This window comes from Rhinolophus sinicus, linkage group LG03 (assembly GCF_036562045.2).
Source record: "Rhinolophus sinicus isolate RSC01 linkage group LG03, ASM3656204v1, whole genome shotgun sequence".
Taxonomy (NCBI): domain Eukaryota; kingdom Metazoa; phylum Chordata; class Mammalia; order Chiroptera; family Rhinolophidae; genus Rhinolophus; species Rhinolophus sinicus.
Window position 1 is genome coordinate 71013442 of NC_133753.1, and position 25169 is coordinate 71038610.

Genomic DNA, 25169 nt, shown 5'->3' on the forward strand with positions numbered 1-25169 from the left:
TGGCAATATTTTTTCTGGAGTTTTCTCCTTCCCATTTATTTTCATGTTTATTTCTCTTTTTTAATTGTGTAGATCTTGTGCTGGCCATTTTTATTGTTAATTTAAAAAGTTTAAATTAAAATTTTTTTCTTTTAAAAATCACATCACATTTATTCAGTATTTTACATTTTAGAAAACACAGTTGTTTGTGGTAATCTTATTCTCTCTTTTCTATTTCTTAGGCTCTTTTTGGTGAAAATTTAGCATAAGAGTTCCAAATCAGTAGTTTTTAAATATGTCTAGCTTGGCGGTCACTCTTCATTCTGGATCCCTGTCATTTTATTGTGGTTGAATGCTATTTAACAAAAAAAGCTTTCAATGGGAGTCAGGGGTTTTTGATTCTAGTATAAATTCTCCCACCAATTACCTTTGTGATTATCAGCAGGTCACTTCCTATACCGCTTCCTATATAATTATTGCACTGATAAAATGTGGATATTGTACTAAATCAGAAATAAATTGAACCGATGGCTTATCTCTGACAGTTCTTTATCCCTAAAGAACTGTAATTTTGTCTTTACCTCTCCATATGGGCATCTATCCTTTAGTACTTTTTCTGACTTTTATATCTATAACTCACTCATCACTATTATTTGCTTCCTTCATTCAACAAGTGTGAAGCACTCATTAAATGACTGGTTGTATTAGTCACTGTTGGTGATTGTGATGGAGGTGGGGGTTACACATATGAACCGGATGTATTTCCTGTACCCAACTACACTTTAATTGGAGAGATGGAAATTTATATAATCATGAGAGGCAGAGTGAAATAAATGCTAATGGTGCAGAGGGAGGACAGAAACGTGGGCATATTTGGAAAATTTCACAAATGGGGGCACATTTGAGCTGGACGTTAAGATTTGGATTCTATGAGTTGGAGAATAGAATGACAGAACTTTTGAAACTTGAAAGGAAGAAAACTTTTGAAATCTAATTGAGCAATATGAATAACAGAACAGAGACTCTGGAAGCTGTACGCTGTGCATGAAAAATTGTTAGATGGTCATAGGAATGGCTGAAATCATAATTACTCATAAGAAGTCATAGTCAAAAGTATTTGAAGGAGAACTTATGTGTTATTGAAGTAGAACATACTGAGCAGAAGGATATAGGAAATATCCATGTAATACTAGAAGACAGCAGATGAGAAACAGGTTCAGAGATAGAATTAAAGTAGTAGCAGTAGTTTTGAAAACCATAATGTAATTTGGGAACCAGCTGATTCCTCTAAGTAGAAGTCCAGTGTGAATGTGATGAAGATTATTTGGCTGTGTGAGATGTTAATCTTATGATTGCTTCCATGGACTGGAGGCTTTATTTCTTGAACGCTAATATTTGTGTAGGCCATTCTTTTCCATTTTCTTTCTTCCTTTTTGAAAACTGATCCTGATGTCTGAGGCAATGGATGGAATGAATCACTCCACAATATCAGAGTTTGTGTTCCTGGGAGTCACCAATTCATGGGAGATTCAGCTTCTCCTTTTTGTCTTCTCTTTTTTGTTGTACTTGGCAAGCATGATGGGAAATCTTGTCATTGTGTTCACTGTAACCTTGGATACTCGTGTGCACTCCCCCATGTATTTCCTCCTGGCTAACCTCGAAGTCATTGATATGTTTTTTTGCTCGATCACAGCCCCTGAAATGATTTATGATATTTTCAAGGTGCACAAAGCCATTTCCTTTTGCAGATATAGTACTCAGATCTCCTTCAGTTATGATGTTGGAGGCACTGAGATGGTGCTGCTCATTGCCATGGCCTTTGACAGATATGCGGCCGTATGTCAGCCTCTCCACTACCTGACCAATATGAGCCCACGAATGTGTCTATACTTTTTAGTCACTTCCTGGGTCATTGGCTTTATCTGTTCATTGGCTCAATTAATTTTTGGTAGATTTGCCTTTTGTGACCCTAATGTATTGGACAGTTTTTATTGTGACCTTCCCTGGCTCCTTAGACTTGCCTGAATAAATGCCCAAGAACTGGATTCATAGTTACTGTCAATAATGGGCTCATTTCTGTGGGATTCTTTGTCTTGCTGGTCATTACCTACATCTTCATTCTGTTCACTGTTTGGAAACACTCTTCAGGTGGTTCATTCAAGGCCCTCCCGACTTTGTCAGCTCCTATCACTTTGGTGATTTTGTTCTTTAGGTTGCTGATGTTTTTCTATACATGGCCTTCGCACATATCACACTTGGATAAACATCTTGCTATTTTTGATGCATTTATCACTTGGTTTCTGAATCTATTCATCTATATACTCAGGAACAAAGAGATGAAAGTGGCGACAAAGAGACTGTAGTCGTCGTCTACATTACAGGAAGATTTCATAAACGAATTGGCTTTGAAGACATAGAACTACAGATTCTCCATCATGCTCATTGCAGAGAAAACATGCAATTTCAGAAAAATACTCAAGACTTAGGCCATGTTATATGCCTAGAAATCTAATATCTATTCAATTATATTATCTATTTCATCATTAAATTAGAAATGATGTTATTCTTTGACACTCTGTATGTCAAAGTGTGAAAACCCAAATCATATGTCCTTTGATTTGTCCTTGTACATGGTCTAAGAGAGTGCCATGTAATTGATAAAATAATATTTTATATTTTTCCTATATCGGACAGATTATTCTATTGATAGATGGAATATGCATTTATATTATATTTAATCTATTTACTACCTATCTTGATTTTAATTCTGTTTGCTTCTTCTTTCCCCAGTTTTAACATGTTTTGCCTCCTTATTAGGCTCCTGTGTCAGTATGGGAAATTGTTAATCCTATGTTAGAATTTTGAATTTAAAGCTAGAATGGATAACCACCACCATTTGTTCTAATCCCCTCGTTGCACATGCTAAAACCCAGGAATTGAGGGGTGACTGCAATTTGCCCAAAGGCACACAGCCAGAAATCACCAGAGAGGGCCAGGCACCAGAAACAATGCCTCTGGTTGCTAGGTCTGTGCCCTTTCACTTTCAAATCAATATTGAATTTCAGTTTCTACTAATATTTCATCTTTCAACTTTTTCCTGTAGGTCTATTTAAAGAGAGAGCTTTATACCTCTCGTTGTATTCCTTCTTCCTACTAAATTGTCATTAGCATTTAGCACTTCTTTATTATTTTTAAATCCTTTCCTAATTTTCACCACTACCATATATTTCATTATTCAGATCCTATCAAAGCAGAATTTTAAACCATTGTGTTAATTATGAAAAAAGAGTTTAAAATTCATAATTAATAGTAGTTTTTTTTGTCTACAGTGGTGTTCAGAATGACCTTTGATTAAATGCTATTTTGTAAGCTTGAATTGTGTGTGGGAAATAATATGACTGATGAATTGTGCACTCTGCTTAAGTAAGTCACGCTGAAAATGTTGTTTCTCCCATGAAAATAAATTTAAAATATTTCAACAAATAAAAAATAAAATATTTATAAAATATGTGTACAGGTTTTCTTTTTCCAGAAATTGTGCAGCCTAAGTCTAGGTATTGTTCTAAGTGTTTTACCCTGAATTTTATGAAGCAGATACCCTCATTATCCCCATGTCATAGAGGAGGGATCTGAAGCACAAAGATATAAATGTCCTCAAAGTCTGTTAAGTAATAAGCCTGGACTCAAAGTCTTATAGTTTGGAACCAGAATCTGTTATCTAAACTCCTGCACTATAATGAGTCTCTGGTAATAAATAATATTAGAATAACTCATTTACTTGAAAACAATTCTTATTTATGGGCCTGGTCTACCCTACAAATGGGGACCCCATCACCCCCAAATGGAGGAGAAAATACAGCCTGGTTTATGAATAGTTATGCATGTTATGCTGGTATCAGCTGTAAGTAAATGGTCATTGCATTAAACTCTACTCAGAGATTATCTTGAAGGATAGTGGTAAAGGAAAACCCTTCTAATGGGAAGAATGTCAGGGGATACCTTTAGTTGTATACTTCCTTTGGAAGGAAAGACGGCTTTTGGCGCAAATCTTGCTAATTTGTGGGTAGGCCTTCTCATTTGTTTAGTTGTTCAGGGCCCAAGAATGAATAAGCTGATAAAATCATTGGGGTTCTGGGGAGAGGTTTATAGCTGGACTTCTCAGTCTAACACACAGAAAATGACAACATTCATGCCCACATAAAAACCCATTAGAAGTTATTCACTGTACTGGAACAAAATGACCTGCCCCTGTGGATATCAGTCAGCCTGTTTTCCCAGCTGTTCTAGAACTGCTTAATTGGCACTAAAAGTGGCCATAGCAGCATAGTAGACATTTCTGCATAAAATCAACAACATTAATTTTCCCTCACTAAGGCTGATCAGCCTGCCATCACTTCCGAGTGCCCAAGCCTACAACCAAAAGTAAATGGACAATACCCTGTATAGTACCGTGTCTCACACTGCTCTGAGAGAACTAGCTGTCTACCTCGTTACAGGAAATAGAGATAAACCCTTGTTTTATGGAATGGGGAGATACTTATCTGTACAGGGATATTGATCTCTACCTCTAATCTCACTTCATAGAGATAAATATTATATATATAAATACATCTTATAAATATATATTTTATATATAAATATAAATACTTTTAAATTATGTTATAAATATATATCAATTATATGTGAATGTCTGAAATATATATTACTATAAAGATATAAAATAAGCTATAAATATATTTATATATGTAATATATTTATATAATGTACATTATTTACTTATTTATTTACAGAACAGCTTTGTCTTTCCCACACACTGTGTTGCCAGCACTACCATTTATTGATTCATGGAATATCTTTACTGTCTTATCTGTTGCTGTGATGTTACATTCAATACTGCATTTGACATAGTTTTATAGAAGTGAAGTGTGACCAGGAGCTTACACCCATGGCATTTACTGGACTTACGTGTGCTCCAACACCCAGAAACAACTGGCTCGATAGAGTAGTGGAATGGCCTAGAGAATGCTCAGCTTTTATACCAAGTGGGAGGGGAACACCTTGCAAGTTTAGGATGCTGTCTATTTGATGCAGAGCATGTCTTAAACTAGTGGCCGACTATGTATCTATGTTAAAGCTGGAATATATGAACCTAATGTGGAAAAAGTCACTCTAACAATAAGACCAAATATGCTGGAGAAATTTATGCTTCCTATTATTTTTGTGAATTTTGATTTAGGAGATTCAGAGGGCTAGTGCCCCAGTGAAAAATGTTTCCAAAGGGAACACAGCTGAGGGTGGTCTTTGACCACTCTGGGCTCCTCATATCACTGAACCAGCAGAGAGGAAAGGACCTGACTCTGACATTTGTGGGAACTGAGGCAAGGGTCCATAAGTTACACACACACACACACACACACACACACACACACACACATCTGAAAGTTATAAATCAAGGCAACAAAATCTTGAGTACAGTATATCCTTCTATGTTGGTAAATATATTTGATAATTATATGCTATACATATCTATACCAAATCTGGAAAGCCAGGTTTGTGGACTTGGGGAAGTTCCCAAAGAAATATGGAAAAAAATTCCTGGGTTTTGGGGATCAGAACTGGATCTAGGAGGATGGGCATAAGCTCCAGGTGGACAGTCTCCTTGGTTGCTTGAAATTGGCACATTGTGGTGAAAGGCATATGACTGGGAAGGGATCAATTTAGGGTCTCCTGTAGGGTAGGGACTAGGGCAGGGGATTCCCTTATTTGGGTCTAAGGAAAATACTGCTTGTTGGGTTGACAGTTCTCAATTACCAGAGGTAAATTTGGCTCCTATTCCACAATAGGGACAAGAAGTATTAATCCCAGAACTTGGGCTTTATTGGAGTGACTGTCAGTACTCCATTGCCCAATAGTTTTCGGCAATGGAAAATCAGTGGCGTTGCATTAAACAAAGGGTCTTCTCAAAACTGATAACCTATTGGAATAGTTCTGTTCATCCCACTAGTAGTATGTTGACCAGCCTGAGTACTGATAGAAGCTAAGATGAAATGAGGGAAATTCTGTTATCAAAATAGGCCTTATGATCAGCTATACAAATTGGGATTATGATAGCTATGTCTTATATTAATTGTCTTGCCCCTTTTTTCTTTATGTAATTCATATGAAGCACACTGGTGGAAGTTAACATTTTGGGTTTAAATCACTCTGCAATGATATAATAGCTAATTATCCTTCTATAATGCTTGATTTCTTGTATCCTAATATTGTTTTTCCTGCCCTGTTTGTCTCTTGTATAAAAGACAAAAGTGGATGCAGAGAGAAAAGAATAGCTTCCATTTGCCCCTCCAGTTCCACTCAACCCTTTTCCAGCTGACTGTGTGCCATTACTAAGTAAGCTCTTTTCCAGTTGTCTAATTTGAGTATGCCATGTTTTTTGTCCTGGCAGGATCCTGGCTGATAAAGTATACAAAAGTAAAAGCCAAAAATCCTTGTTTTTTCACCTAACAATACACTGCCTGTAGTAGTTATTGAAAAAAGTTTATATATATATATATATATATATATATACACACATATATAAACATATATATGTATATACACATATATACATATGTATATATGTGTGTATATATATATATATATACAGACACACACATACACACACATACCGGGGTGCCAAAAAAAGTATGACTTGTACTCATCTTTTGTTATTGGTATATATTGAGTATTACAATTTTAATACAGTTTTTTCCTTTCTTAAAATGTGTATACATTTTTTGACACCCTCTATATATTTATATGCACAGCAACATACTACTTTGCATGCTATTTTGCTATCCAGAATTTCATTCAACAGTGTGTTATGGTTGTCTTTAACTATATAGAGTTTGAACTTGCTTCTCAGTGGCTTCAGGGAATTTGACTGTATGGATGTATCATAATTTCTTTAATTTATCATCAATATACATTTCAGTCATTTAATTCATTTTTAAGCTCTATTCACTGGAATGAAATTTTGCATGGCTAAATCTTTGTGCACATCCATAATTACTCAGAATATAGTTTTATAAAAATGAAGTCTTGTGTACATTTTTTGACTATTTAAACTATATTAAAATTATGCACATTGGCATTTGGGGAGATGATCAAGATGATTACAGTTAATTTTTTGAATTAATACTTACCGATTTTCAGAGATTAGTTCTAATGGGTAGCTACCAATATTTATAACATTTCTCACAAAACAGCATAACGTTGTTCAACAAAGATATTCCACTTTTGCTTCCCTCTTTCTCTCTGGTGTCTTATTATTAGCTTTTAGATCCTCTGGTTTCTCTGGTCAAACCAAATAGTTCTCTAGGGGCAAAGTCCCTTGATCCATAAGCTCTTTCTAAGCTATTGTGCTTTAGCAGTATCACTTGGTCACTGTGCTCTTGAGTGTAATTAGCTTCACTTCTTCTTATGGCAGGATTTTATATGACACTCTGTGTTGGAGAACACAGGGAAATCTTAGACTCCTGGAAGATGCTGTTCTCTTTATACAGGTAAAATGGAAAAATGGAAATAAATTTAACAATGCAAAGAGTGGCTTTAGTCCAGATATAATTTTGTCTTTGGAATTGCTATGAATATGAGCCAGACCCTCAGTGCTTGAGTGCTATCCTAAAGCAAAGTAGATATTTTCTAGGATAAGGAATTGAATAGTACAGAAGAATAATTGTGAAAGTTTACTGACATATTGGGAAAGGTTAACTGACATGGTTTTTAGTTAGACTCACATTATACCTAGAGTAATGAATGTCAAAGATATTAGAAAAAGTCAAATAGTTTTGTAATATTTTGGATTCAGCATAGGGTGCAATTAATCACTCTATTCCTGGTGCTGATTAAATGAATGATTTCCACCCTCTGCCACTTGATAAACAGGCAAGAAAAATTGATGACACACACACATAAATATATATATATATGAAGTGTAATTGGATTTTTCTTTCTGTTGGTTTTTCAAAAGAAATGAGGATAAACTGATCATCTGTGAAAAGGGAAGCAAATTTTATTAGGAACTTGTCAAATTTGCAAAAGGGAAAAGGAGATCATAGACGTCCGAACAGAAATAAAAGACATGGAGACCAAAAAATCCAAAGCTGAATAAATAATTTCCAATGTAATGTCACTTTAAAATATGATGTGAAAAATTAAAATACAACAACAACCCACAAACAACCAGGATATTGAACTAGTTTTCTTGGCCTGTTAGGTAGTTTAGAATTAGAGTGTTTTGTATTACTTTTATCTCTAAGCAGTAAGTAGAATGAAGAAAGGTGACAAATGAGAATTTTTTTGGATGGAAGGGGGTCAGTGAGAAAGGGATTCTAATTGTTAATGTAAAAGGTATTGAGTTTGTTGAATTTTACAAACAGAAGACTAAGGGGTGACTTAATTTTTGCATTCATGTACACAAAAGGTTTTTTGAAAAGAACACAGAATTATTTATTTTTCCCACAGTTAGAAAAAGTAAAAATAGAGGTCTTAAATTAGAGAAGGCAGGATTTTACTTGGGTATAAGGAAGGTTTTGAGACAATTTGAAAGATAAAATACAGAGAGTTTGAGATGAGGGAGATGTTAAACCAGTAATATTTTTAAATTGAGGAGGACATTTATATGGACAATAATTTAGATTAGTACCTTGTTCAAACCTAACAGCTGTCTGTAGATCCCTTTGAACTTGATGAGTATTATTTGACTGAGGTTACCAATATCTCCTTCATCTATAAAGGATCAAATGTTTGGGAATCTGTTTGGAGAAATAATCAATTCTATATGGATCAGGAAAAAGATTAATCAAACAGAAGGCAAAGAATTAAACCTTGCTCTTGCATCATGGATATTTAATTAGTTAAAAAATTATGAATATAGTTAAATGTTCAAGAAAAGTTATTTAAAAAGCATAGCCAATCTATAAGAGAAGATGATTTCAGAATATCATTATTCAGGAGTTTTTTCCATATGGGCAGATGATTTTTAGGTGAATAAACATCATATCCTTGTGTTTCCACCTAGAAACCTCTCTATGACTTTTGCTCTGGACTGAGATTTGGATCCTGACTGTCTCAAGTGACTTTAAAACTGTGGTGACCCAAACTTTTCAAGTTTCTGTATTCCCTGATATTTGAATGGATATATTTTCATACTTTTAGTATATCTAGTTTCCATATTTATATCTCCTTCTGATTTAAATTCACTTTTCCTAAAATTCCCGGTTTTTACCTAGTTGGTAGGGATTAGAGAGCCAAAAGGCAAATAAATTCACAGCTATATGTGCATGCGTGATAAAGGCTTATTGAGAAACTCTCCCAAGGGTGTTGGCACTTAAAAGACACCTGAAGATATAAAACTATAATTCGTTTACAATTATAGAATTTCTGAAGTGTATAATGCAAACCATGCCTCGTAAACTACCTTTTATTTAATAAGGTAAACTTTATTCTTCCTTTCTTTGTCATTACTGTCATTACATATACTTTCCTAATTTCTTCATTCTTTTTAGGTTTTCCTTTTAATCTCATTTATTTCTTCTTTTTCCTTAATTCTTCTTCACTTTTATAATCCCCTATTTTCTATTTTTCTCTGTTGCTTAGGAACTGGGCAATCTCTTTACCCATGTTCCTTAATTATATAATTAGGCATATTTCCACGTATTTTTAATTATCCAAATACATCCTCTTCTATTTTTTAGCATATATTTATTTCCTGAAATATTTACATATCCTTATTATGTACCTGGTGTGATTCTAAGTTTTGGGATACACTGGATAACAAGTCAGATATGTTCCTTAATTTTATGGGCATTGCAGTCACATGTGGAGAGAGAACAAACAAAAATATCAATGAATTACATTTGTAGTAAGTACTACAAAGAAATAGTGTTTTTTGAGAGCCAATGTATATAATCTATACAGGATGGTTTTTATTTTGATCACTTAAAGACTATGAATGTTATTATCTTCTATTATTATGTAGAAGGATCTAATCATAATATGTTATTGAAATGTCTTTTAGATATGGGATTTTGATGCTCTCTGCTTACCAATACTATTTTATTTTCTTTTTTATTCATTTATCTCATGTGATAAGCACTATTATGAACAAGTGAAAGAAAGGGAAGTAAAATGAACGTTTACCAAATATTTACATATTAATCCATACATACAAAATACATGATTACAAAACTTTAATTTTTTTTATCCCTACCACCTACTCTGCAAAGTTAGTATTATTAATTTCAATTTTATAGATAAGCTGAAATTCAAGAAGTCAAATAACTTGCCCAATATCATCTTGTTAGTGGTTGAATCATAATATAGGTCTTGGTTTTCTGAATCCAAAGACCATATTTTTTCCTCTGTACTATGGTTTCTTCTCTAAATAAAACTAAAATTATAAGTTAATGTAATAAGTACTTCCACAGAAGTTTGAACAAAATGCTTTTCACTACACCATGATTCCCTGCATAGTTTTAAGCTTCTCAGATCATGTGTTGAGTGCTTCTCAAATTATCTTTTGTGAAAACCAGTTTTTTTGCCTCAATCCTTCATGGACGGATACTTCAGTAAATACAAAATCGTAACTTGGATTTTGCTGTGATATAAATTGCTGGAGAAGTTTCCAAACACTCTCAATTTATGCACCTAACATGATTCAAACTGGTAAGAGAAAATTCATGGACCTGTACATCTCTGTGGGCCACTTTTTCATTGCTTCAGGGAATCCAAATATGAATAAGTCTGCCTTCAAGAAGCTTACAGTCTGGTTGGTGAATTAAAACTGTACTCATAGACACAGACAACAATTTTGTGGTTACCAGAGTATAAGGGGGGAGTGGTAGGAGAGGATAAAGGGGGTTAAATATATGGTGATAGGAGAACTGACTCTCGGTGATGAACACACAATGTGATATATAGATGATGTATTATAGAAATGTACACTTGAAACCTACATAATTTTACTAATCCATGTCACCCCAATAAATTTTAATAAAGAGAAAAAAAATTGAAAAAAAAACTGCACTCAGTTTACTAAAATACAAGAGATAGTAAAATAAATGCTGGTAATATAAAGCCAGACCTCACGGATAAAGTTCAAAGTTAACGAAACTTGAAGATAAATATGTTCCAGAGGTAGGGAGTCAGAAGGAAGGGTCCGTTTGCCAGAATAAAGCTTGTGGTCTTGCAAGTGGATGGAATAGTTGAGAATTGGTCAAAAGTTTTATGTGACTGGAGCCAGGCTATATTAGTCTTGAACCAAAAATCAAAATAATTTGGGGTTGAATTCCTATTACCCACATTGACCAATCCTGTATCGCATGAAAAACATCATAGTATCTACTCTGGGAGGAAGTAGATGGGTATTAAATGCAGAGAAAACCTGGTGGTTATCCCAGTAACAATAAATACTATAATAATAAAGCAAGACTTCATAGATGTGGTAAACATTTAAGTAATAGTTAAAATGAATACACCGTCAGCGGTGGGGACTGGGGAGGAGAAGTGTCTGTCCATCAGATGAAGGTTTATAGGCTTGCAAGGATTGCAGTAGTGATTAGCTCTATGTAACTGGGGCCAGATATTTGTTTTGAAGCAAAAACCAAAAGCTTTGAAGTTGAGTTCCTGTTACTCATGTTGACATCTTGTATCTCATGAGTAATATCATGGGATGAACTCTGGGAAGAAACAGAGGGTATTAAATGCAGAGACAACTTTGTGGTAGAGAACAGCTCCATATGAAAGCTACCAATTTCTCTGTGACAACATTTCAGAGGCCCTGAGCATATCAGGTCAGTTTAGAGAAAGACTTTCATAACTTTGATCTCTCTCCTAACTTATTACATAATTATTATAATTTACATTCTCAGGTTGCAATGTTGACAAGGCCAATGGATGGAGCGAATCACTCTGCAGTGACAGAGTTTGTGTTCCTGGGACTCACTGATTCCTGGGAGATCCAATTTCTCCTCTTTGTGGTCTCCTCTACATTTTATGTGGCAAGCATAATGGGAAACTCCCTCATTATGCTCACGGTGACTTCTGACCCTCACTTACACTCCCCCATGTACTTTTTGTTGGCCAATCTCTCCTTCATTGACCTGGGAGTTTCTTCTGTCACTTCCCCCAAGATGATTTATGACCTTTTCAGAAAGCGTAAAGTCATCTCCTTTAGGGGTTGCATCACTCAAATCTTCTTTATCCATGTTATTGGTGGTGTGGAGGTGGTGCTGCTTATCTCCATGGCCTTTGATAGATATGTTGCCATATGTAAGCCTCTCCACTACCTGACCATCATGAGCCCAAGAATGTGCATCTTCTTTTTAGTGGCTGCCTGGATGACTGGCCTCATTCACTCTATGGTTCAACTGGCTTTTGTGGTAAATTTACCCTTTTGTGGTCCTAATGTGTTGGACAGCTTTTACTGTGATCTTCCTCGGTTCATCAAACTTGCTTGTACAGACACCCACCGACTAGAGCTCATGGTCACAGCCAACAGTGGATTCATCTCTGTTGGCTCCTTCTTCATACTGATAATTTCCTATATCATCATCATTCTCACTGTTCAGAAATACTCTTCAGATGGTTCATCCAAGGCTCTGTCCACACTGTCAGCTCACATCACTGTGGTAGTCCTGTTCTTTGGTCCTTTGATATTTGTCTATGTGTGGCCATCTCCCTCCACACACTTGGATAAGTTTCTGGCAATCTTTGATGCAGTTCTCACTCCTTTCCTGAATGCGATCATTTACACATTCAGGAATCAAGAAATGAAGGTGGCAATGAGGAGAGTATGTGGACAGCTAGTGAATTGCAGGAAGATCTCTTAAGTGATGGCTGTATTGTGAGGAGTCCTCATTGATTAATGATGTTCATTATTGATGGTCAAACTCAGAGAGAAGCTCTTGTTTGATTATACACACTGATTTGATTATACACACTGATACTGAATCCATTCTGTCTCTCACTCACAAGGGAGGGACATTCAATTTTGAAATGAGAGAGTTACATATAAAGCATTTGTAAACCAGAGATTATAGTAATCTTGAGCCTAAATTACTAAGGAATAATATTTATATGAAGTAATTTTTAGGAACACATAAGAGGGCAGGCTTTTTTAAGGCCATCAGGATGCTGATCAGTGTCTTCTAATCCATTCTAATTCAGTACAACTTAATCTTAAATTGGCTATATCTGCAAACACCCTATTTCCAAATATGGTCACATTCATAGGCATTAGGCATTAGGATTTGAACATATTTATTTGTTGGCACAAATCAACCCGTAACAGTAGTGTAGAGAACAAGGGTGGTTGTAGCATTGCTACCTATTAATCAGAGTGAAAATATATTTAAAATAAATAGAAGGCTCTTTAGCTCTTTTATAGGCAATTAACTATATTTTTAAAATAATGGAGACTATAAAGTCAGCATAAGACACAAAAAGTTATTTTTGTAAGCTAAAAGAAATCTCTGCTAATTTAGAAGATTACACAGAAGGTAAAGAATAATATTTACTACCATTAATCAAAAGGAGAATAATTACATCAAGATAAATTTCTCATATTATTCTAACAGAGAGAAACCCAAGTTCAGTATTTTATTTAGTTAAAATTTATTGGGGTGACAATGGTCAACAAAACTACATAGGTTTCAAGTGTATAATTCTATAATACATCATGTATATATTGCATTATATGTTCACCTCCCAGAGTCAGTTCTTCCATCACCATACATTTGACCCCCCTTATCGTCTTCTACTACCTCCTCCCCCCCCTTACTCTCTGGTAACCACTAAACTGTTATCTGTGGCTCTGAGTTTTGCTTGTTCATCTTGTTCCTTTGTTGAGACTCACATATGAGTGAAGTCATATGGTTCTCGACTATTTCTGTCTGACTTATTTCGCTTAGCATTATAATCTCAAGATCCATCCATGTTGTCACAAATGGTACTATTTCATCTTTCTTACCACAGAATAGTATTCTATTGTGTATATACATACATACATATATATATATATAGATATAGATATAGATATAGATATAGATATAGATAGATATAGATATAGATATAGATATAGATATAGATATACATATACATATACATATACATATATATATATTACATTTTCTTTATCCAATCATCTATCGAAGGACACTTTGGTTGTTTCCATGTCTTGGACACCATAAATAATGCTGCAATGAACATCAGACTACATACATCTTTACGGATAAATGTTTTCAGATTTTTGGGGTAGATACCCAGGAGAGGGATTGCTGCATCATATGGGAATTCTATTCTTAATTTTTTGAGGAACCTCCATACTGTTTTCCAGAGCAGCTGTATCAATTTACATTCCCACCAACAGTGTATGAGGGTTCCTTTTCTCCACAGCCTCTCCAACACTTGTTATTATTTGTCTTGTTGATGATAGCCATTCTAACAGGTATGAGGTGATATCTCATTGTGGTTTTGATTTGCATTTCCCTAATAGCTAGTGAAGTTGACCATTTTTTCATATATCTGTTAGCTGTTTGTATGTCTTGTTGGGAGAAGTTTCTGTTCATGTCCTCTGCCCATTTTTTTAATTGGATTGTTTGTCTTTTTGTTGTTTATTTGTGTGAGTTCCTTATATATTTTGGATATTAGCCCCTTATTGCAGACATTGTTTGCAAACATCTTCTACCATTCGGTTGGTTGCCTCTTTGTTTTGTTGCTGGTTTCTTGGAAAGACATTCATGTTCATGGATTGTAAGAATCAACATAGTTAAAATGGCCATATTACCCAAAGCAATATATAGATTCAATGCAATCCCCATCAAAACTCCAATGGTATTTTTTAAAGAAATAGAAGAAAAATCACCAGATTTGTAGGGAACCACAAAAGACTCCAATTAGCCAAACCAATCCTAACAAAAAGAATAATGCTGAGTATCACACTCCCTGACTTCAGCTTGTACTACAGAGCAACAATAATCAAAACAGCACGGGATTGGCAGAAAAACAGACACACAGACCAATGGAGTAGAATTGAAAACCCAGAAATAAATATGGACAGATAATTTTTGACAAAGAAGCCAAAAACATACAATGGAGAAAAGAAAGCCTCTTCAATAAATGGTGCTGGGAAAACTGGAAAGCCACGTGCAAAAGAATGAAACTAGATTGCAATCTGTCACCATGTACCAAAATTAACTCAAAGTGGATCAAAGACCTAAACATAAGACATGAAACAATAAACTGCATAGAAGAAACCTTAGGTACTAAACTTATGGACCTTGGGTTCAAAGAGGATTTTATGAATTTGACCTCAAATGCAAGGGAAGTGAAAACTAAAATAAATGAGTGGGATTATATAAAATTTTAGTCTTGCTTCAATATAGTGTTCTGTGGTAAAGCATTTCTAAGTTCTCAACAAGAACCCCATCAAAACTGAGCTGGGCAAACTGCCAAGATATTAACATGTATCATTATTTCTTTTCAAACTCATATATATATATATATAATAAATACAAATACAAATATAATTTATTTATATATATATAAAACCAAGGTAAACAGCATTTGCTTCCTGAACCTTATATAGCTTTTTATATCCACTGGTTTTATCTTTCACTATCCTCTTTCAGATGCTGGAATAACCACACATTTTATCTTGGGATAATTCTACCCTTTTTTTCCTCTCAATAAAACCAGATCCTATTACCTTGTGTAGTCAATCATAATTTTTTGACTATGATTACTTCTATTACAGTCTCAATCACCCATTTTATGACTTTAACCAAAGTAACTAAGTTCAACTTCATTGACAATACTTGCCCCCCCTCCCGCCCACCATACACACACATGCAAAGAAAAAACAGAGCCTGACGATCATTTACTTATAAGTGGTAAAAACTGATTTTAATTAGGAACTATTGCAACAGGTGTAGGACACCTCAGTATAGAACTCAATTCCCAGTACAATTAGATCAAATGGGGATTTATAGCCAAAGAACAGAATGGGCTGAAAGCCCAGATGCTGTATGGAACATCCTATGTAGTTTGTAAAACCTAAGGCTGGAAAGTTTCTTGGCTTTATGACATAAAGATTCTAATCCTGGAATCTGGAAACAAGGTTCAAGTGATGTGGCAGAGTGTAGGTTTATTGGCTCACATGTTGATGCGGTGTTCCTGGGTTTATAAGAGTTACAAGCCCTAGAATGATGACACTCAGTGCTCCTCTGACCAGGTATTTCCATTCGTTACTGATCATTAGTCCACCAACCAAGCAGAAAGGAAGACATCAATAAGCTCTGTCCATCTGGTAATGTAATTTATCCTTTGCCCTAATTTGTAAGTATCTCATGTGATTAAATATTTGAAAGTATTCTTTCTGTGGACCAATTAAACAATTGTGATGATGGGACTTCCATGGGGTCATGGGAGTACTTAACAGTATATATTAAAAATGAAACTGTGCACATAATATTTCCTAGAAACTCCACTTCTTATTACATATCCTTTGAGAGAAATTGCACGTATATATAAGAAGATCTGTAATAATATTTGTTTTTGTAAAAGCAAAGATTTCAGTGAGACAACCAAGATGGCACAGTGGGTAAACACTGTGTTTATCTTCTCTCACAACCACACCAAAATTACAACTAATCTACAAAACAACCTGTCACGCAGGGTTTCAGCTCCTGCTCCCCGCGCAAGAATGCAGGATATGGTGAGGCCAAAAAGGCACAACAACGGAGCCACAGATAGGGGAGTCATACCACCACATTCTGATGGCGGCTGTTTGAGACACAAAAGCAAATATCCGCCCAATGAAGACCCCCAATGAGGGATCTTCCTGCACCCCTGTCTCGCTGGTGACCGGGCGAGACACAGGAAGTAGGATCAACATGATCCACAATGTAATCCGCTTGCTAACCGCACTTGGTAGCCATAATCTGCTGTCCGCTTCTCTGCCAATCAACCAACCAACCAACCAACTTCACTTGCTAGCTGCAATCCATGCTTGCTAGCGTAGCCACAGCAGTTATATTAGTGGCCAGTGGCTCAAGGGTTACAGCTGACAGCCAACTAGCCACAGCTGACGGCCATCTACTACCCAAGCCAGCACTTTTCTACGTGAGGCTGAGAGCCTGGAAACTGCTCTCTGGGGCTCTGTCCCCACACTCCACCCCTACAGGGTCTCACCTCCCAATCTATGTGACAAGCGTCTTCTGCGAGGGTCCCTGTGCGAGGAGCCTGGAGGTGAATGCAATATCCTGGACACAGCCAGGCTCTCTTGGCACAGCCAGGGTTCCTCAGGGTACCACCAGTCTTCCTGGACACAGCTAGGGTTTCTCAGGGCACCACCAGTCTTTCTGGGCACAGCCAGACTTCCTGGACTCAGCCAGGGCTCTCAGGGCACCGCCACTCTCTCTGGACACAGCCAGTTCTCCTGGGCACAGCTGGGCTTTCTGGGCACAGCCAGGGCTTCTCAGGGCACTGCCACTCTCTCTGGGCACAGCCTGACTTCCTGGGCACAGCCAGGGCCTCTCACATATTCTTGATCGCGGCTGGTCAAGACACAAAAGCAAACATCCGCCAGTTCCACTACATGGTCGCAGGTTCCCAAGCAAACAGTCAAGCGGTCCATTAAATTAGGGATGGAACCCATTCCCCATAGTCCACAATCATCCACCAGGGCTGCGCATTAGCGTCACGACATGTGCACTCTCCGCAGGGCAGGGCAAGGGCTCCAAGTCCTCCCAAACCTGGGGGCGAGGGCCTCAGCAAGTACTTCCCTGCCCACAGGGCCACAACGACCTTCACTTTCTTCGGCCTATGCTGGTTGGGGAACCATCCACATCTTCCCACTCCTCCACAGGGGTCCAGCTCTCCAGCAGCTGCTCCTCCTGGTCCTCCTGAGACTGAGTGTTCATACGTACTAACCGCTCCACCGCCCTTCAGCGAGCTTTGGCCAGCACCATACCCTGCTTGCTGTGCCATGTGTCATGCAGGGGACCCTGCTCACTGCACCATTTGTCATGCAAGGCGTCCAGTGGGGTCTCAGCTCCCGCTCCCCACACAAAAACACAGGATATGGTGAGGCCAAAAAGGAACACCAAGGAGCCATAGATAGGGGAGTCATACCACTATAGTCTCGCTGGCGGCTGGGTTGGAGAAACAAGAAACAGGAGCCACACGATCTGCAACCCTCTCTCCGCCGCTTGCTAGCTCAGCCACCATCTTCTTGCTAGCCCGCATTTTCTGCTAGCGTAGCCACGGCAGTTATATTAGCGGCCAATGGCTCACTAGTTACAGCTGACGGCCAACTAGCCACAGCTGATGGTCATCCAATCATAGCTGATGGCCATTTACTACCTGAGCCAGCACCTTTCAATGTGAGGCCGAGAGCCTGGAAACTGCACTCCTGGCTCTGTCCCCACAACTGCTTAACATTTTCCATCATTGCACAAAATCAAATCCCTATAAGAAACCTCTTATTCTAAATCACCCAGTTTGGTTCTACTTCTCTGATCAAACTCTGAGCAATACACCTCAACATATTTGTCAGCCCAGTCATTTGTGGATTTCTAGAATGCCTTATCGGTTATCATGCTATCTGCACAACATTGCATCTGACCAGGGGACGCATTTTACAACGAATGAAGTATAATAATGAACTCACGCATATATGAAACTCACCTGTCTACTACCTCCGTGATCCATAACTTACAAATGACTGATTTGATGGATTAGTGGAATGGTCTGCAGAAGTCCAGTTACAGTGCTAATTGGGGCACCACATCTTGGGATGATGACATGCTATACTATAGGAGGCATTATAAGCCTGTCATGAGCTGCAGAAGCAGGTTGTGTTATTTTCCTCTTCCTGTTGGGTCACCCTCTTCCAAAGATGCAGCTTTTATTTGTGGCCCTAGAAATCACTCTTACCCTATTTCTTTGTCATCCCCACGGATGATAAGAGCTCACTGCTCTTGCCAGCCCTGGGTTTCTTTACAGTCTCTGGTTGGTACTTGTAACCCTGCCCAAACTTTTGTACATAATTCCTCCAATCAACTTTCTTCGATCACCCATTTGAATGTGACATCTCTTCCTGTCTGGACTTTGATTAATACCCAGAAATAACTGGGTAAAACAATGGAAAGAAATAAACTAGAGACATGTGCATTTACATGGATAAGCATATATAAATATACAGTTTTCAATAGGTCTGGAAGAATATATACTATATGACGTTTATTCCTAGAAAAGAGGGAAGGGGCTCTGGGTTAAGGTCATGATCATACTGTCTTTGGCTTAATTTGTGATGCTCTAATTTTTAAAATGAGAATAGATTCATGTGCTTTCTGTATAACTAAGAATTATTTATCATTGACAAATATCATCTCCCATTATGTAGGATGCCTTATTGTTTTATTGATGGTTTCGTTTGCTGTGAAAAAACATTTTAGTTTGATGTAATCCCACATGTTTATTTTTTCTTTTACTTCCCTTGCCTGAGGGGACATATCAGTAAAAATAATACTCAGGGTAATGTCTACAAATTTACTTCCTATATTTTCTTCTAGGAGTTTTATGTTTTTGGATCTTACATTTAAGTCTTTAATCCATTTTGAATTGATTCTCATATATGGTGTAAGGAGGTGGTCCAGCTTCATTTTTTTACATGTCAGCCCAGTTTTCCCAGCACTATTTATCGAATAGACTGTCTTTACCCCAATGTAAGTTCTTGCTTCCATTGTCATAGATTAAATAACTATATAGGAATGGATTTATTTCTAGGCTCTCTATTCTGTTCCATTGATCTATGTGTCTGTTTTTATGCCAGTATCATACTGTTTTGATTACTGTAGCTTTGTAGTAGGATTTGAAGTCAGGTAGCATGATACCTCCCACTTTGTTCTTATTTCTCAAGATTGCCGTGGCCACTCAGTGTCTTTTATGGTTCCATATATATTTTAGGATTATGTATTCTATTTCTGTGAAAAATGTCGTTGGTAGTTTGATGGGAATTTCATTGAATCTATATATTGTCTTACGTAGTACGGACATCTTAACTATTTTAATTCTTCCTATCCATGAGCATGGTATGTGTTTCCATTTATTTGTATATTCTTCCCCCCCCCAATATTTTATCTATCTATCTATTTATTTATTTATTCATAATTAAGTTTATTGGGGTGACAATTGTTAGTAAAGTTACATAGATTTCAGATGTAAAATTCTGTAATACATCATCTATTTCTCACATTGTGTATTCACCACTCTGAGTCAGTTCTTTTTCCATCACCATATATTTGATCCCCTTTACTCTCATCTATTCTTTGATTTTGTAGAGTGTCAGATGGGCACTTGTCTTATTAGGGAGACCACTTCACGGATGGTGTAGATGCGTGACCACTACACTATACCTCTGAAGCTAAGCTAAAACTGAATAATATTGAATTTCAACTATAATTTTACATATATATACATATATATAGTCATGGGATATGAAGCACAGAATAGGGAATAGAGTTAATGGAATTGTAGCAGCTATATATGATGTCAGAGGGGTAATAGATTGGGGGATGAGGGTTATCACTTTGTGAGGGGTGTAAATGTCTAACTATTACATTGTTTTGTACACCTGAAAGTAAAAAAAAGACAAAAAGAGAAAAACTGTTATTTAACAAATAAATAAATAAATAATTTGTTCATAATAAAAATTAAGATTTTATTAACTTTAATAGATTATACACTTTTTCCCCAGCTAAAATGAAACAGATAATTACATTGTTTGAAATTGCTCTGTTTCAGACTACTCTGGGGGTAAGAATAATGTACTTCTGAGCTAACTAATTATAGGCCTGTTTCTTCTGTTTCTTAAAGCTCATGTTCTCTGTCTTCATAGGTACTTGAAAGGAAGTTTGTGGGTCATGGACATGAATGGGCTTTGGGGAGACCCTGAGAAAGTTAATATTTTAGCTTTGGTCTAATTTTATCCTTCATATCTCAGTTTTGCTCAGTTCAACAAATATTTATTGAGTATCTATTATGTCCCAGAAAATGTACAAGGAACTGGAGATATATATATATATATATATATATATATATATATATATATATATATATATATATATATTTCGGGGGTGCCAAAACAAATGAATACAAGTGGACACTTTGGTCAATATTGCTCAAGCAGTAGTTAGCTATAATCAGAAGTGTCTGGATGCTGATGGTAACCACTTTGGGCACCTCTTGTAATTGCAGAAGTCAAATGTGACTTGTATTCATCTTTTGTTACTAGCATATATTATTACAATTTTAATAGTTTTGCTTTCTTAAAATGTGTATACATATTTTTGGCTATATATGTATATAGCTATATATGATATATATATATATGTATAGATACATATATATATATCTCTCTCTATATATATACATATATATAACATATATAGTTATATATATATAAAAGCTCCTGCCAGTGAGGAGCTTCAGTCCTATAGGACATGGAAAGAGAAATGGTTTCAGTGTCACGAGGTAAGTGTAATGTAGTATAACAGTATGCACAAGGTGCTATGGGAGTACAAAGAGGAGCAGAGGATAGAGCAGAGATTTTCTTTTTTTTTTTTTTAAGTTTATCAGGGTGACAATTTTTAGGAAAGTTACTTAGATTTTGGGTGTACAGTTCTGTATTACATCATCTATAAATCCCATTGTGTGTTCACCACCCAGAGTCAGTTCTCCTTCCATCACCATATATTTGATCCCCCTTACCCTCATCTCCCACCCCCCACCCCCCTTACCCTCTGGTAACCACTAAACTATTGTCTGTGTCTGTGAGTTTTTGTTTCTCATTTGTTTGTCTTGTTCTTTTGTTGTTTTTGGTTTATATACCACATATCAGTGAAATCATATGGTTCTCTGCTTTTTCTGTCTGACTTATTTCACTTAGCATTATAATCCCAAGATCCATCCATGTTGTCACAAATGGTCCCATTTCATCTTTTCTTACCACCGAATAGTATTCCATTGTGTATATATACCACAACTTCTTTATCCATTCATCTATCGAAGGACATTTTGCTTGTTTCCATGTCTTAGCCACCGTAAATAAAGCTGCAATGAACACTGGAGCACACCTGTCTTTATGTATAAATGTTTTCAGATTTTTTTGGTAGATACCCAGAAGAGGGATTGCTGGGTCATATGTAATTCTATTCGTAATAGAAGCTGCACCAGTCTGCATTCCCACCAACAGTGTATGAGGGTTCCTTTTTCTCCACAGCCTCTCCAACACTTGTTACTATTTGTCTTGTTGATGATAGCCATTCTAACTGGGGTGAGGTGATATCTCATTGTGGTTTTTATTTGCATTTCTCTGATGATTAGTGATGTTGTGCATTTTTTCATACGTCTATTTGCCATTTGTATGTCCTCTTTGGAGGAATGTCTCTTCAGGTCCTCTGCCCATTTTTGAATTGGGTTGTTTGTTTTTTTGTTGTTGAGTTTCATGAGTTCCTTGTATATTTTGGATATTAACCCCTTATCAGAGGCACTGTTTGCAAAAAATCTTCTCCCATTCAGTTGGTTGCCTCTTTATTTTATCGATGGTTTCTTTTGTTGTGCAGAAGCTTTTAAGTTTCATATAGTCCCATTCATTTATTTTAGCTTTTACTTCCTGTGCCTTTGGAGTCAAATTCATAAAATGTTCTTTGAACCCAAGGTCTGTAAGTTTCTGTCATGCAGGGCGGCCTGTGGGGTCTCTGCTCCCGCTCCCCACATAAGAACGCAGGATATGGTGAGGCCAAAAAGGAACACCCACGGAGCCATAGGTAGGGGAGTCATACCACTATAGTCTCACTGGAGGCTGGATTCACACGACGTGCGACCTGCTGTCCGCTTTTCTGCCAACCGACTGACTCTCCTCCTTGACTCCCCTTGACTCTCCTCAACTCCCCAATGTAGCTGCGGCAGTTATATTAGTGGCCAATGGCTCAATGGTTACAGCTGATGGCCAATTAGCCACAGCTGACAGCCATCTACTACCCGAGCCAGCACCCTTCCACGTGAGGCTGAGAGCCTGGAAACTGCTCTCTGGGGCTCTGTCCCCACAGTTTCATACCTATGTTTTCTTCTATGCGATTGATTGTTTCAGGTCTTATGCTTAAGTCTTTGATCCATTTTGAATTAATTTTGGTGACAGGTAGCAGTCCAGTTTCATCCTTTTGCACGTGGCTTTCCAATTCTGCCAGCACCATTTATTGAAAGGCTGTATTTTTTTCTCAACTGTATGTTTTTTGCTTCTTTGTCAAAAATTATCTGTCCATATTTATGTGGTTTTATTTCTGGGTTCTCAATTCTATTCCATTGGTCTATGTGTCTGTTTTTCAGAGCAGAGATTTTCAACCGTCTGCTCATTGCTGGACATTGTTTTGTATGTACTGGGGGAGTCCCATTTGAAAAGGGAATATTTAAGGGAATCATTCTTTTATAAATGAAAAGTAAATCTTTTATTAATTTTATTTTTATGCATATTTTCTTGCTAGGTTTGCCTGGATGGGGCTCCTGAAAGTGCCAAAAAGATATAGAATAATTGATATGAACTGGGGGTTAATCCTGGGAAGCTTCTGGAAAAGGAGAGCATGTTTTGAAAGGTAAAAAAGGCACCAGGCCTTGTCTGCTGTTCTTTCTGCTAGAAGTATTCTCAATGCCCTCCCCCCCCCTTTCAGATCTCAGTTACCTTGACCACCCAACATGAGCTAGAGTCAACTCTGTTACTCTCTTTCATGGCATTTCATTTTAATATGAAAGCAGTTCAATAACTTCCCTTGCCTCTTCAACATTATGTGTGCTTAAGCTTTTTGAAATTTATGGTAAAATCCACATGGTTTTGATTAAATGTCTTTACACTCCCCAGGCATTCCATTTCATTTTAAACTACCAATGAGTGAGTCAGCATTGTTAGGTAAAATTGCCAAAGTTGATGCTCTTAAAACAGCTGGTCTCTGTCTTATTTCCTCTCCAGTGACTTATTACAAGATTTTTCTTTCTGTTTTTTTTTTTTTTACCAAACCAGCTGGGTTCCAAGGACAATTCCCCTGACCACACGAGCTAAGTTAGCAAATCCAGGTTTCTGCAGCAGCATCTGGTCACTGTTCTCCAGTGCTGTTAATTAATTACCTTTTTAAATTCTTTCAGCTTTTTATATAATAGCAGTGCTACAAGCAGAAGCTCAGTTACCAACTGGAAACAGGTAGGTAGAAAGATGGAAAATCAAAATAACAACAGGAAAGAAAAATAGACATGGTATATTCAATTCAGTTCCAGAAAAATAAATAGTCTCAGCGGCAGAATCTCTATTTGCAAACATCAAATAAAATTTTGATTGTAGTTAGATAGGTTATAATGTAGGGAGAAAGGCACATTCCACCTTAGGGAGTATATGAGGGGCTATAGATTGTGGAGAAATGCAAATAACTGACTGACTTTTATTTGGTGGTAGGAAATGTGTCATAGGTTTGCAGGGTAAAACAAAAGCTTGGAGGAGAGTCAGCGTCAGTACAATGTAGTGTAATTAGCATAGGAAGGGACTTAGGGGTTCAAATGATAATTTAGAAAAGGATTTATTTACTTTTTATTTCATTAACCATTTTGATTGGAGTGAAGGGAATTAATAACCCACAGAAATTAGAAGTCAAGACCACCTACTCTGTTTTATTTCTGTGTTTACAGAAAATTTTTTAAAAAGGAAGAAATCCACTTGACTAGTTCTCCATGGTATTTTTTGGGGACTAAAATCAAATGAAGCACACAGAATTTGGAGAAGGATTAACTGGTAAACTCTTCCTGAGAATGCACCTGACCCCACCTGCTTGTCTAATTACACACCTGCCATCATTTTTGACTGTGATATTAAAAAAAAATGCTATAATGATATTAAAGGGGAATTAATCCTTGTTCTATAACCTATAGTTGTTGTTTTCTCCATCTCTAATTTTGGCCACCACAATGTCAAGTAGTAGATGTAGATAAGGTTCAGAGACAGTAACAAATTTAGGAATCCATGCATATGAAAATTGATGGTAAGAGGAACAGTGAAAGGTAGGAACAACTTAATTTGGTTACTTAATTCAAGTACAATAAGGATTTAT

At 36.7% G+C, this 25169-nt stretch overlaps 1 protein-coding gene and 1 pseudogene across 1 annotated transcript; both read left to right on the plus strand.

Moving 5' to 3' along the window:
• The first annotated feature begins 1431 nt into the window (after positions 1–1431).
• LOC109458879 (olfactory receptor 4F15) lies at positions 1432–2373 on the plus strand (annotated as a pseudogene).
• A 9524-nt stretch (positions 2374–11897) lies between these two features.
• Positions 11898–12851, plus strand: LOC109458872 (olfactory receptor 4F3/4F16/4F29). Its single transcript, XM_019752859.2, has one exon. It carries the CDS (start codon positions 11898–11900, stop codon positions 12849–12851), a length of 954 nt encoding a protein of 317 aa, XP_019608418.2.
• Positions 12852–25169: the final 12318 nt, after the last annotated feature.